This window comes from Athene noctua, chromosome 14 (genome assembly GCF_965140245.1).
Source record: "Athene noctua chromosome 14, bAthNoc1.hap1.1, whole genome shotgun sequence".
Taxonomy (NCBI): Eukaryota; Metazoa; Chordata; class Aves; order Strigiformes; family Strigidae; genus Athene; species Athene noctua.
This window is the reverse complement of record NC_134050.1, coordinates 16,752,670-16,766,049: the sequence shown is the minus strand read 5'-3', so window position 1 is coordinate 16,766,049 and position 13,380 is coordinate 16,752,670. Positions and strand designations below refer to the sequence as shown.

At 37.1% G+C, this 13,380-nt stretch overlaps 1 protein-coding gene and 2 non-coding genes across 6 annotated transcripts in view; all 3 read right to left on the bottom strand.

Annotated features, from left to right (window-relative positions):
* Positions 1 to 13,380, bottom strand: part of NAP1L4 (nucleosome assembly protein 1 like 4) — a 28,860-nt gene that overhangs the window by 9,951 nt on the left and 5,529 nt on the right. For all 4 annotated transcript variants that reach the window (XR_012634517.1, XM_074917871.1, XM_074917869.1 and 1 more), the window contains 8 exons: positions 11,942 to 12,041; positions 10,856 to 10,997; positions 10,663 to 10,749; positions 9,002 to 9,127; positions 8,176 to 8,247; positions 4,858 to 4,997; positions 2,150 to 2,295; positions 506 to 528 (listed from right to left, as the gene is read on the bottom strand). Coding sequence is in view for 3 of the 4 variants with exons in the window: in XM_074917871.1 (XP_074773972.1) it covers positions 506 to 528; positions 2,150 to 2,295; positions 4,858 to 4,997; positions 8,176 to 8,247; positions 9,002 to 9,127; positions 10,663 to 10,749; positions 10,856 to 10,997; positions 11,942 to 12,041 (836 nt within the window). In the remaining variant the exon portion in view is untranslated. The remainder of the gene's footprint in view (positions 1 to 505; positions 529 to 2,149; positions 2,296 to 4,857; positions 4,998 to 8,175; positions 8,248 to 9,001; positions 9,128 to 10,662; positions 10,750 to 10,855; positions 10,998 to 11,941; positions 12,042 to 13,380) is intronic.
* Positions 6,985 to 7,105, bottom strand: LOC141966272 (small nucleolar RNA SNORA54). The gene has a single exon (XR_012634566.1). It is a non-coding gene; the product is annotated as a small nucleolar RNA SNORA54 (small nucleolar RNA).
* On the bottom strand, positions 10,326 to 10,454 carry LOC141966273 (small nucleolar RNA SNORA54). The gene has a single exon (XR_012634567.1). It is a non-coding gene; the product is annotated as a small nucleolar RNA SNORA54 (small nucleolar RNA).

The following is a 13,380-nucleotide window of genomic DNA, read 5'->3' as shown; positions in this document are numbered from 1 at the left end:
TCACAAGTACTTTCAGTATACTCTGTAACAATAAAAGAAATACTGCAAGTCTAAACTCAGATTTGCAGAACTGAGATTTATTTTAAAAGCTTTCTACATACGGGCTGCTGCTCTGCTGAAACACCTTTTATGAAAAAGGCTCCTGTAGACTTTGCTGGTTCTGACACCAGATGCTACAGAACTGTTCAGAATGCTTGAGACAGATTTTTTTTTTTTTAAAATAAATCAGGTATCAGCTGTAGTGCTGAGTGACTAGAGAAAATAATGACCTCTTCCCAGCAGTGATCATTATAGATGTATTAGATCAGCAAAACATGTAACAGCAAAGTGTCAGTGGATTAACTGGGAGAAGCCAACAGTATCTTGCATTTTATCAAGGCGAAGCTCAGCTTTGGCAAAAGCAAAAATAAAGACAAAAATACACAGTACTTAAGAATCTGAATAGTCACTAGATAAGTTTAGCGAAAAAGATGTGGCAATCGTGCCATTTCAGAAATGCACTTACCAATGACTCTCCATCACCAGATACTGCAAAAAGAAAAGACAGTAAATTTAAGAAAAGTTTGTATAGCTTAGCCCACTTCAATACTCAATATGACAAAACACAGTATAAAAACCTTCTCATACCAGAAAACACTGGGGTTATAAAGTCTTCAGAAGCTAACTATTAAACCTTTATTAAACCAATTCTGATTCATCCCAAGTTAAACCCACAGAAATTGCCCATGCAAGAATTTTATGTACTGTAGTAAGAGAATCAAAGCTGCCATCCTGATGTCAAAGATTCTTGCACAGAAAATACTCTTTCTACAAAAATGGGTTCAGAAGGCATGCAGATCACATTTCTCCCCTCAGAGCAACACATTTTGTTTCTATATTAATGCTGCAATTACAGTGACTATTTGGCTAGAGCACTACAAACTCTATCCTCTCTCCAAACACAGATGCTACCAAGTAAATTAACATTCTGTCATGAATTTGCAAAGCACTGTTGAGAAGAGGCACGGTACTGTAACCAGTAAGGAACAGGGTGGGGTTTTTTTGTTTGGTTGGTTAGAAACACCCCAAACCAAACAACAACAAAAACCCCAAACCAGATTTCCCTCGTCTACTTGGGTGTCACGCTATTGTGATCCTGCTGTGAAAGTGATAATTTGGCTCAGCCTGTTCTTAAGTTGAAAATGCAAGTATCAACTGCCAGCACATGTCATACTCTTATCTTTCTTACACAGCTACCTTCAGAGTATGGCCTTCATGTATTTTAAAAAAAAGATAAAAACAAAACCATAATGAGGAAAACAAATCTCTGTACCTTTCTAAAAGCAGCAACTACTTGGAACAAAAAACACCGATTAAGTTAAACGACATTTCTATACCAAGCAATCTCTAAACTTTGGAAAAACTTATCACTTGTTTCTTATCCCCATGTACACAGGGATTTGCAGTGGTATTTAAAAGGCACAGGTAGATCATACTACTGAATCAAGAACTAATGTCCATTTTGTTCAGTACACCTCTAAAGTCCACGAAGTAAGCTGCTTCTTCCACCCCCTCTTTTTTTTTGGGGGGTGGGGGTGAGCACGAGGTGGGAACAATGGGGGATAGGGAAATGTATCAAGGAGAAAATGTTTTTGGAATCCATTTAAGTTGTTTTAAATATGCGAGTACACATCTAACATTGGATAACTAGGAAAATTAGGAAGGTACATATGGAACATTAGGGATCACTAATTATTCACAGAAGAAACCACAGAAAGTTCCATCACCTAACACCGAGGTTTAAATGAAACCTATATACTATAAACTTGACCAACACTGGCAGAGATTACTCTCACATGTTAAAAACCTCAAATTGATGCATGGAGCCATCCTGTGGTAAAACAAGTAAACTTCTTTAAGAGATTCTACACGTGACTCTTTCCATACTATGAATCCTGTTTACACAGCACACCTAATGGCTACATTCTACAGAACATCTGAATGAAATTATCTGTTTGGATGGGCTAGTTTGTTATTTTCCTCTAGTACAAGGCAAGTATATGATGCAGCAGCATCAACAGTTTATAGGTTTAAGCTGCAGAAATACAAATACATATAAATAAAACACAATGTATTTTAAGAATCCTAAATCCTGGATTTTCAAGCTTACCTTTTATTGGACTGAAGAAGTTAAAAAAAGAATCATTAGGTACTTGTTTAGTAATTGTCCGAACTGTGCCTCGACCCTTGTGTTTCTGTTTTTTCTTGATTGTTTTAACGGTAACATTTTTTCCTTTCTTCCAGTCAATAGTACACCTAAAGACAATACGTAAGAAACAGTATTTTAACACAAGACATCAGTGAAAATAGGGAACTGAGCACGCGAGCAACAAACATTCAAGGCAAAGATGGCTTATCATTCTCTAGACAAAGCTAATTTTACACAAGCTGGCAACTGAATCTGCTTGACAAGATGTCAAGTAGATGCATCGCGGTGCTTGACACTATGTGTATGCTGGACATATCAAGTATTTCCCTAAATGAAAAAGCTTGTCTTTGCAGAGTTATCACTGCCCCCACCCCACCTACACTTTAATACCTCTTTGCCCCAACTACTGGAGTTTCGGGACCAAGGACATGATTAAGCTATTCCAGAAAAATCTCAATTGTTGAGAAGTATAATTCCAATAGCTGGACCAGTAGAAAACAATACGTTACATCCTCTCACTACGGGCCAAGGCAGTGTCCAGTTACCCTAAAATTAAATGCACAGAGTGGCCAGGGAGAGGCACACTTCAGCTGTCCAAAGAGCAGTGCTCAGACTGACTTGGCAGTCAAGTACAGCAAGCCAGAAAGAACTTACTTTGCAGTTCCTTTCTGCTGTTGTGCAAACTGACATTTATCTCAAAAGTCTTTCTCCATTCACCTATAGTTTTACCCAAAATTGCGCATGGCAAAGAATAAGTGGTAGACACAGCTAGTTCTAACAGAAATAATGGTGCCACAGTAAGCCTTAAGTGCCTCAGAATATTTTGTCCTATAGATAAACAAAGTCAACTGTTTTATAGTTAACTTGTATAAAAAGTCACAGACATGTTTTCCTGCTCTACTTAGTCTAGTATCTCCAACCTTCATCAGGAAACATGAACTGAAATCAAAGTTTTGACATATAAGCAATTTTAGAAAGGGATTCCTCTGCAGGACTTAATTTTGCTGTAATTAAAGCTTTCTTCAAAACGGACTTTCACTTGGGCACAACTTTCACTAAATGTGCAAGTAGATGTTTTTGCCTCACTGCACGTGATTAATACTCAATTCAAAAGCCAAAAAGTTTTGAGGTCATCTAGGGTGCCTTCAAGAAAGCAAATATTTGGCATCTCTTAAGTGTTAGTTTTAAATAAAAAAACAAAAACACCCCCTCCCCCAAAAACAAACAAAAACCCCCAACCCCACTCCACAAAAAAACCCAAAATCCCTGTCATGGTTTAATCCTAGCCACTACACAGCCACTCACTCACTCCATCCCACTCCCAGTGGGATGGGAAGGAGAACTGGAAAAAGTAAAACTCATGACTTGAAATAAGAAAGTTTAGCAACGAAAGTAAAATAAAACATAACAACAGTAGTAGTAATGAAAAGCAATACAACAAAACCAGAGAGAAATAAAACTCAACAAGAGACAAGTGATGCACAAAGCAATTGCTCACCACTGAGCAGCCATCGGCCCATCCCAGCCAACGCCCCCCAGTTTCTATACTGAGTATGACATCCTGTGGTATGAAATAGCCCTTTGGCTAGTTGGGGTCAGCTGTCCTGGCTGTGCTCCCTCCCAGGTTACTGTGCACCTCTGTGCTGGCAGAGTATGGGGAACCGTGAAGTCCTTAACTTAGGATAAGCTACTTGTGTGTTATCAACCTTATTCTTATGTTAAATCCAAAACACACTAATCCAAAACACTACCAGTTACCAGGAAGAGAATTAACTCTATCTCAGATGAAACCAGGTCACCCCCCCTCCCCATCAAATTCAAAAAAACCTTCCCACCAAAACCAAAAAACACATCCTTGAACAGGGTGGGGGACAAAAAAATGTATCAATCACAAACCAACAGAAAAAAACACAGCAAGAAAGCTAAAAAAAGGTACAAAAGCATTTTCCAGTTGTGTTAGCTCTGCTCTGGTATGACAATGAATATCAGTTATAGAGCAGAGATCACTGATGGGAAGAGCAAGGGTTAGGTTAAACAGAACAATCTTTTATACAAAGAAAAACTCTAACGTGGTGTCCAATCCACTAGACTTCCATAGCAGAAATGAGAATTCACCATTCCAGTCAGTTTCTGAACACAATTTGACAAAAAAATTGCAGTTAGGTTCTGACAGTTGTGGCTAATGCAGCGTGTCCAGTGTTCCAGCCTCAAAACAGGCTGAAAGAACAGTTCATACATACAGCAATTTCCTGCCAGATTCAGAAGTACTGCTGGAATAAAAATTGCTGAGGAGTTGAGCAAGAGTCCAAGAGAGTCTAAGGCTACGATCAGACTGAGAATGGGGGTCTATGAAATGTAATGACTAATATGAATTTACCCAGTTATCTGGAAAAAAAAGTCTTGTTACCTCATTAGCAATCTATTAAATTTGAGAAGTGGAAGATTTAAAATGCATACTATGTCAAAAATGTATCTGTGTCTATGCGTGTATTACTTCTGCATGCTGAAGCTAAGATCATCCATCAGCATCCCTACGAACACTCCCAGTTTTCAAGTCAGCAAAAGCTTTATTTTACCTGCATTCATCAGTATCACAGTAAGAGAGAACAGCATCTGGAAAATACAGACTCGTACTTCAGAAGGTTTTTTGAATTTCAAGTTTTCCTTACCCCTCACAATCAACTATTTCAGGTCCTTCAAACGAAAAGGGATCCGTCTTGTCTGGCTCTGACTTCATCTTGTATGTTTTTGTCAGGACTGAATTAGAAAAGTAGTCATTGGGCCCGAAGTGGAACTCTAATGAGAAAGACTGGAAAAAAATTGCATTATAATTTTATGTTACCATTAATTTTTATCTTTGAAATAGTGCCTCAGCAGAATTACCATTAATCAAATTCTGAATACAAGGAAAAAAAGAAAAAAAAAAGGAATTTGATGGCAAACATATCTTTCAAACTACAGCAGAAACAGGAAATCAAGAATGTCAACTAATTCTGAACGTGCAGGAAGCTAGAACAACCGTGGCTAGTATTAACATACAAATTATAAGCAGGTAATAACAGCATTTTAAAGCAATTTGAGACAGCTTCTGTGGTTTGGGGGTGTCTTCAGCTAAGGCAAATCTCTCTGGCAAACATGCTCAGGTGAAGAGTTACAAAGTTTGCTTATTGTGCTGCTGTGCTCTCCCCACTCCCCAACCTGGGCCATATTTCCTACAACCCTGTTCACATGACAACCACCAGTGGTGATCGTAATGGACGTGTGGATTGGAGGGAGACAGGTAACAATGCAGCAGCCAAGGGCTAATTTGAACAACGCACCCACCTAATGACAGTGCTGGTCAGTGTCTGGCTCAGCCAAATTTGGAAGAAACTAACATCTGTAGTCAGTATGTGAATATGACTGTAAGTCAATTATCTTACTCCAGAAATAGTTTTCAGCCCAGGGCCCACTGAGCTCTCCTGCATGGCAGCGGGCAGCACACCAAGATCTCCCCTTGAGCAAGAACACCTTTCAAGGTTACTCCTCGAAGTCGAGAGAGTCCTTGTCCACAACAAATTCTCAGTAAGCAATTAACAGCATGCTAAACTTTGAAATCCTAACTAAATTATATAAAAGATTGATTGTGCACGTATAATCCTTTAGATATAAACTGTTGACCTGGTCTGGGACTAGGTCTGGATCCAGCCACACCTAGACTCCCCTCTGCAAAGGGGTTTAGAACACAAGGTCCTTCCTGAACCTCATGACTCCACAAGGAGGGCTCCCTGACAGCTTTATCTGACCCTGTCCTCTATGCAGTAAATCAAGCGTACCTGGCTGCTGAATATCGTTAAACCACTGTTGCATTTACTATCAAACTTTGTTATATTGCTGTTTCATATCAATAAACACGCTGCTGCTTCTCTCTTACGAGTGAAGTGCATCACTCCAGCTGCAACTCTTATTCACTACCAGTGACTAACACTTGTACCCAAATAGACCATCACTGGGGTTATAAATAGGTAAGCAGTGCACTACTTAGCATGCAGGATCCCAAGAACTAGCAAGCCAAAAATACCTGCAGAGACTGCATTTCATTCTATACTTGCTAATGAGGAGACAATAAGAAGCGGCTTCAAGTTTCACATCCTATCTGAAGTAGTGTAATACCCTTTCCAGTAGTCTTTATTTGGACATCTTACCGTTGACATCAGCTTTCCTTTGTAGCATGTTTTTTCTAGACTTTCCCTGTAGTATGAGATGTTCTCATTAAGTTCAAAAAAGGGAACTTCCTTACTTTAAGCTACTTACTTAAATACCCAGATAAAACATCCAGGTCTGAATATGCTAGCTAAGGATCCTGATGTCCCAACAGATATCTAAGTAGAAATTGTATTTATTAACTTATGCGAAGTTGATTCATATAATTATAAATAAAAGTAGTAAGGGAACTGTTTATGTTTCATGCAGATAAAAGTGTGTATATATATATATACACACACATACACACACACACACATGCTATAGCAAACAGAACTTTGAAGCACCATTACTGTAGCCAGGTAATCTACTTTTGGAAAAGGACTAACTACAGTTGATCACTTTAGGTCAATGGTAAACCAGAAAATTCCTATCACGTATTTTAGCATCAAAACTGAATCCCCAGCGGAATTAGTGTATTTATTACACACTGGTTATATAAACAGTACAAAGCTACCACTGCTGCACCAATTTTCAACAGCCAGAGAATTTCAGACAAGCCAGTCACACACAACTGGGTAACAGGTTTCACTCAAGTAGTCAGGAATGCATTCTTTTGTCTCCAAATACAGAAGGGACATGGAATTTGTCAGCCTTCCATTACTGGATTTCATGTAGCACTGGAATGGAACCTATTCACAGAAATATGCTGTCAAGAGGTTACGAACAGTGCGAGACAAGATAAAGGCACCGATGTTTTAAGAGCAGTTCTTCAACTTAAAGTACTGTAAAACAAAGCTGAACGAGAACACAGAAATGCTGTAGGCAAAAACTATTCCCAAACCATCTAAAGGCCACCAAATAGATATGATTCAAGGTAAAACCCACCAACTTCTTTGAATACTTTACTTTGTATTTAAACAATTAATTTTCTTCATAAAATTCATAACCTCTCCTTCAGGAACTTAATTCCCAATTTTTCTCTGTCTGTACTGCCTAGTATCAAGACACTTGAGCTGATAATAACAGGAGAAAGACAATAAGGACTTAAAAAAAATTGTCTCCGCTGTTATTAACCTTTAAAAGGTATTTTAAAAAAGTCATTCCATCTTTCTTAGGTGAATCTTACATTTATTTTAGACTTTGTCAGAAGACTACAACTCTGTAAGACAAAACCCCACCAAACATAAGGAAAAAGTCACAAGGACAACATTTAAAGAAAGGATGTGTAGGCTCAAATCCCACCCTTCTCTCTGCCTCTCCCTCAAAAGGAGTTTAAGGAATAAGTATAGATTGCATGAATTAAATAAGCAACAGAACAACTTCAAACACAGTATCTCTTTTTGTACACTGAACTTAAGAAAACAATTTCCACATAAAAGGCAAAGTTGTGCTTTAAAAATTACTCATTAAGTACACTTTTAGAAGACCATCTAATATATTTTTATATCTTTTCCAATAGGCCAAGTATCCATCATTGTTATTTTTGATTAGTATTACTAAGTCACATCTCTTCTTTTGATGACATATTCAATACAGTAAGTAGCACCCAGATTTTTTTTCCACAATTCCTTTTCAAACCAAAATCAGCCATGTAACTTTATTAGCAAGAGTAGATAATTTGGAATTTGAGAAAGGGGGAAAAAAAGGTGAGAACTAGACAAAAACAAGTCAGAATTTCAGTCTAGAAACTACAATTATGTCAGAGGTGTCCAGGCTAAGGATGAAAGAACACGGGGTCAGGAAAGCTGAAGACAAATCTTTAAAAAGGCAACACATGAAGGTGTTAGCCACAGAAAACTCACCATAGGCTGTCCGGGTTCAGAAAACTTAACTTTAATATCCTGCAGGTGTTTCAAGATCGGTTCATCATATTCCTAAGAATAAAAAAAAATAAAATTCCTATTCAGCAGGCAGTATTTAGAAGAACAAAATTTTAACCTAGCTTGCTTGTTCAACCTATTCTTAAGAAAAAAACAAACCTTGTAATTATTCAACAATTTCTGCTAAAGTTCAGATTTGGATCCAAATTTCTTAATCAGATTTGCAAATACCACATGCCAAATTCTCAATCATTAGGCCTCATCTCCAGTAAATAAAGCTGCTACTATGCTAGGCTGTATGAACATTACTGAAAATAAAATTACTTCATTCAGGGTATTTATTGCTGGTGAGATTCACAGAAAGATACACTTCAGGGAATTCCTCCTTTACAGCATTACAAACAATTAATACAAGTGAGGGCAAAACTACATAAGCTGTTTAACACAAATTCAACCAATCCATGGGTATGCTGATAATATCCTTGCAAAAATAACCCCTTGATGGACTAAATTAACAAAACTACAGGGAAACAGCTGCTGTAAGCACCACAGACTTGCATTTTAGTGCCTACAAATGTTGCTACAAGCTCATTTCTCAAACAATGCACACAGTGTTTAGCAGTTTGGGTCAGCTGTTCTGCTTGTCCATCATTAGCCTTTCAAGCACCTTCGCGAATCATATTAAGGATTCTGAAAATTCAGAGATTTGGTCTTCACATACATTCCACGAGCAGTCACTATTGATTGGAAAAAGTAGCAGTTCATTTAACACATGACAGAAGTTATTCTCTTCAGAGGAGAAACTTACTTGTACTAATTCACTTAGCATATCTACATTCCTAAAGATAGTAAACCAGAAGTCTGGAATTCCTTTGACATTTGTCTCTTCTGCTTCTGCTTTTTCTTCTATTACCACTACATTTTTCAGATCTCCCTGTCAAACAAGTACAAAAACATTTAAGAAATTAAATTGTGACTTCTTAATATATTTAATAAACAGAAGTAGATGTACAAAACATTTGCTATCTTTGAAGCTGTGTTTAAGGAACATTTTAAATTTACAGTTTTTTCTCTGTAAATGAAGTTGAAACACATGGTTTACTTACACAACTAAGCATATATGCATTTAATTCAGATTTACTTTCAACAGATTCGTAATCCTTCTGTTCAAAGAGTGAAGAAGACCAAGCGACAGTTTCACTGACTTGACAAACAATTAAAACACACTTCTATCTTTCCACAATCAGAAATACATTTCTATTTTCCTATTCATCTCATTCCTGTAGCTTCACATGCCATATGCAGTGTTTCATCTAAAGATTTAAGATTGAACTTTGCCCTCTGAAATAGTTTTAACTTCCCAATTTTGCAAAATACTTGGTAAAGATGGTTTTCATGATTATTTTTCATTATTACACTGCCTTCAATTACTAATCTTTTGTGATACACAAATCCCTGTATATAACTGATGTCAAATGTTCTAAAAAAGAAGAACGATTAGGTCATTTCTCCATCTCAAAAAACCAGGAAATGCGCAGTCCAAATTAGTTGCATTGCACCTTTCCTTTTACACCACTAGGTAGCAGCAAATATATAAGATCTTCCGAACAGCAGCAGCTACTGGGGTTACGACTAGCCAAGAACACGAAGCTGCAGTTTACTAGTCATCTAGACATACTTCTGATCTTGTAATTGCATGGAACATGGCCTGTCAATGCTGTACTTGCACAAAGCCTAAAAAACCTTTTTTCCTTATGCATAATGGAGTACTGTTTCATGCTAAGTCTCATGAGATCAGTAAAAACAATTCTTTGTATACAGAACACTGTCCAAAGGAAACTGAAGGAAAATGGGCCAAGGAAAAACAGCAAGGAAAACCTGACAGAATGGCAAACACAGCATTGTTAAGTAGGTCACTTCTCTGAGAAACAGCAATCCAGCCATGAGTATACATCTTCAAACATGATGATAGGAGAGAAAAAGGCAGCCTACAGATTATATTATCCCTCCTAAATCTAGGTAGCTCCTACTCAACAGACAAGTAGGAATCCACTAGCCAGCACACATTAGGTCGATTCCATTTTATGACTAGGTGACATGTGTCTAATCTATATTTACGGAAATAAAGCTAGTTATGTCCCCCAAAAATAAAGGGGACAGGCAGATAAACAGCCAGCCTTCTATTACCTTGGGGTATCATGTAGCACTGGAATGGAACCCATTATCAGAAACATACTGTTAACAGGTTACGAACAGTGCAAACAAAAGCAACTTTTCAATTCACTCAAGTAACAATCTTGAAAAAAAGCTAAACTAGAAGTCTGAAAGCTTTCACTGGACATAACTGTATTCATCATAAGAGCACATTACTGAATTTCCAAAAGATGAATCTTTTAATGGAAAACACTGTACAGGAATTAATTCTGACTACCCTACCTATCTGTAGTTCATTACCCAGCTTGTACTCACAGCTAGTTTTTCTTCTTCCTCATTTTCACTGTGCCACTCTGACTCTGCATCTGTGGGTTCAGCTTCCCCATTAATAAACTCTCTTCTCTGTGTTAGAAAAAAAATCAAGAATGTAACTGAAGATGTAAAATTACATATATGCAAACAGAACTGACTCAGAAGGAGACAAAGACTGTATACATAGTCCTCCCACCTTATCGAAGAGGGGTTGATAGAGTGCTGCATATTTCCTCTCTAAATCATGTACTTCTTCATAGAATTTAGCTTCTATATGGGCACATTTCACCTGGAGCTGCTTCAAGGCATCAATTCTTCTTTTTACTGCTTTTGGTAAACTAAAAACCAAACAAATCTTTAAGGTTAAAAGCTAGTTGCCTCAGCATTATTTAACATCACTGTGAAACAGGCTGCTTATAACTAAGTACAATTTTAAAATTATGTCAAATTATGTTTACATTATGTCAAACATACATATTTCTTCAAAACCTATTTCAAAAAGTTGAAAGAATCCTCTCCTACCCAAGCTGGTCTCAAAGGTGTTATCGTCTGTTCCATTCCCTGGGGTCACCACCCTCCCCATGTAGTTCAGAGATCTGAAATTAATACCTTTGTTTACACCTGAACTTTGAGACCAGAGTTGTGCTGATCCATCTATGAAAAATAAGAACTGTTCATTCTACAGTGGAAAGTTTTAATTCATCGGTCATACTCAGAAAAGTACACATTACCCGTCCGTACCTTAAGTTATAAAGCATTTATATATAGACACATAAAAAGAACTTTTTATAGATTTTTTTTTTAAATGTGTCTACCAGCTATTCCCAGTCAAGAAATAAAAGCACAACTATCTACTAAAGGCAAAATTTTAAAGTTTAAGTCCATTCTACAGTTAATATAAAACTAAGCTTCAAACTACGTATTTACAGGTCCTAAACTTTCCACTACATCCCAGACAGTAATCTTACAGAAATTATCAGTCAATGCAGCGCACACCCTGACAGAGTAAGGGTCACAGAAGGAAACAGTGGGGTAGAGGAGTTATTGCTAACCAAAGTAATAACAGCCGAGGAAAATACTGAACTGGACAAAATTTTGTTTGCAATTTTGTGTAAGTAAACCAAAATTTGACTCTTCCTTCCAGACACAGGCCACTATGAATCATGAAGTCAAACCATTTTTCTTAATGAATAATTTGTTCTAATTTCCACCTTAATTATACAGTAATAACATTCTATTATGTTTACAGTCTTTCAAGAATTTTATTATGCCCATTACTTACGTTTCAATGTAACTTGAAGGAGTAAGCACTGCGTTGTCAAGACGTTCCTGCAGAGCTGCCAGGACCTGTGGATTTTGCATCACTTGGTCTGCTAGCTTTTCTATGAAGACAGAAAACCACTTTTAAAACTAATTTGAATACATTTATAGCGCTTTTGTCATACTACGGGTCTTACAACAGTCACAGTAAAAATACTCACTATTTTCCAGATCCAAATAGCACCACTACCGTTAACTAATAACTTGAGCAAAATTACTCCAACATCAGATTTCAGAAAGATAAAACTGGATGATAGAAAATGCTCCTTTTGCCTTGCAAACATATCAAATCTTTGCTTTGGAAGCTAGTAGTAGACTGATGACATAAGCAAATTTCCTGTCTTCCCTGTTATGTACGAAAGTGCAAAGTAGGGGCTTTTCTACCCTCCATCTATAGTAGCTGTAGCTTATCAGCTGCATATAAATTTGTATAATTAAGTGGTTCTCTCGCAAAGACATTTGTAAGTGTTTTCCAGTTAGTCTGACTTGTGAAAAAAAAATGATGAAAACTGTGCACTCTACAACAGAGGAGCATAGCACTATGACCATTTCCTTAACAACTACTAATTTTTTTACATCAAGATACTTCTACAATCTGCAAGACTCCTCAAACAGTCATCACAACAGTTCACAGAAGACTATTTTTATAGGAGGTTAGATCTAAAAAGCTTCTGGTTAGGAGTTAAAAATCCTTGCTAATAAATGCACAGGTGTTCATAGTGGGAAGACATTTGCTTTTCAGATCTTTCCATTCTTTCTCATTGCTCTTCTCCCCAGACATTAAAACACATTAACTGCATAGCACACACTAACTTGATGAAGCTTTTATATAAGCAGGTTTGCGCGTTGCTTGTTGGGTTTTGTTGTTTGTTTGGGGGTGATGGTTGTTTTTTCTTAATCCAACATGACTGTGAGAAGTTTCTATGTGATTTCCAATTGCCAGTCACAAAGGCTTTCTTAAAAAAAGTGAGACCTAAAGAACATTTAGTGACCACGTATGTGAAGTGTATTTCACTATAACTTCCAAATTTGAGCATTCAGGTTAATAACAATGGCCCTGTGGCTCTTCTGCACATAGAAGCACTAATTTGAAAAGCATTATTCAGCAGTTATCTGTAGACCTTCCAAACAAATAATAAAAGCCTCAAAAGAACATATTATAAAGATGCATCTTCCTACAAAGAAGATAGCAAAGAACCAGCATACATGCTCACTTTAATAACTATGCTGAAAAAGACAGCATGTTGTTAAAAGCTAGTCTATACAGGCCTTATTGCAAGTGTCTAGTGGGTTAGTTCATGCAATAGTGAATTATCTAGTCACACTATATACAAAATACTATGTTGCAAATATACTATGTTACAAAAACATAGCCTTTATTTTGCTCTTGGCTGCAGTAAA